This window comes from Pyxicephalus adspersus, chromosome 3 (genome assembly GCF_032062135.1).
Source record: "Pyxicephalus adspersus chromosome 3, UCB_Pads_2.0, whole genome shotgun sequence".
In the NCBI taxonomy this organism is placed as follows: Eukaryota; Metazoa; Chordata; class Amphibia; order Anura; family Pyxicephalidae; genus Pyxicephalus; species Pyxicephalus adspersus.
The window spans coordinates 413,102-414,938 of record NC_092860.1 but is presented as its reverse complement, the minus strand read 5'-3'; the positions used below and the strand labels follow the sequence as shown (position 1 = coordinate 414,938).

General features: G+C 47.4%; 1 protein-coding gene across 2 annotated transcripts in view; it reads left to right on the top strand.

Annotated features, from left to right (window-relative positions):
- Nucleotides 1-1,837, top strand: part of ARFGEF2 (ARF guanine nucleotide exchange factor 2) — a gene marked incomplete at its 5' end in the record, with an annotated part of 31,178 nt that overhangs the window by 20,132 nt on the left and 9,209 nt on the right. For both annotated transcript variants that reach the window (XM_072403258.1, XM_072403257.1), the window contains 4 exon segments: nt 248-406; nt 943-1,087; nt 1,158-1,257; nt 1,745-1,785. In XM_072403258.1, coding sequence (XP_072259359.1) covers nt 248-406; nt 943-1,087; nt 1,158-1,257; nt 1,745-1,785 — 445 coding nt within the window.

Below are 1,837 nucleotides of genomic sequence, written 5' to 3'. Positions count from 1 at the left end.
GGGGGGGGGATTCATATCACAGGTGCAGCCTGGGGGGGGGATTCATATCACAGGTGCAGCCTGGGGGGGATTCATATCACAGGTGCAGCCTGGGGTGGGGGAGAATCATATCACAGGTGCAGCCTGGGGTGGGGGAGAATCATATCACAGGTGCAGCCTGTGGCGGGGGTTCCATTGATATGAGCTCGGCAGCCGATATTCTGTGATCTCTTTGGTATAAAGCTGAGCCGTGGTTTTTCTTCCATAGCTGGAGCGAGATGCTTATGTCCAGGCTCTGGCCCGCTTCTCCCTGCTGACTGCCAGCTCCAGCATTACGGAGATGAAGCAGAAGAACATTGACACCATCAAGACGCTGATCACTGTGGCACACACAGATGGCAATTACCTGGGTAACTCCTGGCATGAGGTGTGTAGAGCGTTTGGTAAATTTCTCTTAAAGGGGCACTCCAGCCAAGGTCTGTGTGCACTTAGCAACTCATAGCACACTCCGGCTGTAAAGGCCTACACTGAGGCCTCTGTTTGATTGGCTCTATATGGATGTATATAGAGGGTTACATGACACCCCACAGACATTTATATTATACCCATTGTCACATGACCCCCCTCTATATAAATCTATAATACATGTCTGTGGGGTGTCATGTGACTATGGGTATATTATAAATGTCTGTGGGGTGTCATGTGACTGTGGGTATAATTTAAATGTCTCTGGGGTGTCATGTGACTGTGGGTATAATATAAATGTCTCTGGGGTGTCATGTGACTGTGGGTATAATATAAATGTCTGTGGGGTGTCATGTGACTTTGGGTATAATATATATGTCTCTGGGGTGTCATGTGACTTTGGGTATAATGTAAATGTCTGTGGGGTGTCATGTGACTGTGGGTATAATGTAAATGTGTATGGAGTGTCATGTGATGTGATGTGTTACTGATTTGCAGATCCTGAAGTGCATCAGCCAATTGGAACTCGCCCAGCTGATCGGCACCGGGGTTAAGACGCGCTACATCTCTGGAACTGGGAGGGATCGAGAGGGAATTAAGAGCTACACCTCTGGAGGGGAGGAGTTTATGGGGATTGGACTGGGTGAGTATATTGGATCTGATTGGTGATGGAGGGAGTTTTGGGAGGGTCACTGACTGGCATTGTCTTTCAGGCACTTTGGTTGGCGGTGGGGTGGACAGGAAGCAGATCGCCAGCATCCAGGAGTCTGTGGGGGAGACCAGCTCGCAGAGTGTGGTGGTGGCTGTGGACAGGTAAGTGGGAGGTATAAAGCGAACCTGTACTGACCAGGAAATACTGGATGCACTGGGGAGGGGGATTCTCTAATGAAAGCATGCAGCCAGTGAAAGCATACAGAAATCAGAGCTCCTGATCCCCATACTCGTCACATTGTAAAGTAGTGATAAGCATTGACAGCCTAAGTTCTGATATTCCAGGAGATCAGCAGACATCTATAAATGTTTGTAGCCAGATTTGTCTCCTGATATCCACTGACAGGGAGTCGAGTATGAGGCTTGAGAGTTCAGATTTCACTGGCTGCGTGCTTTTGCTGGTCAGTGACTGGAAAAGATGACGGCCCTGGGGCTAGAATCTGTTACTTAGGGGTGGCCAGTCTTTGAGGTGGCCAATCAGTGGGAGGATTGGCAGTCACATGGTGCAATGTTGGATACTTACTAAACCTGAACTTTATTTTATGCTGCACAATGAGACCAATAGGATTTCCTTTTCTTGTTGTTTCAGGATATTCACTGGATCAACGCGATTGGACGGCAGGGCTATAGGTAGAAGACATTATATATATATATATATATATATATATATATATATATATAT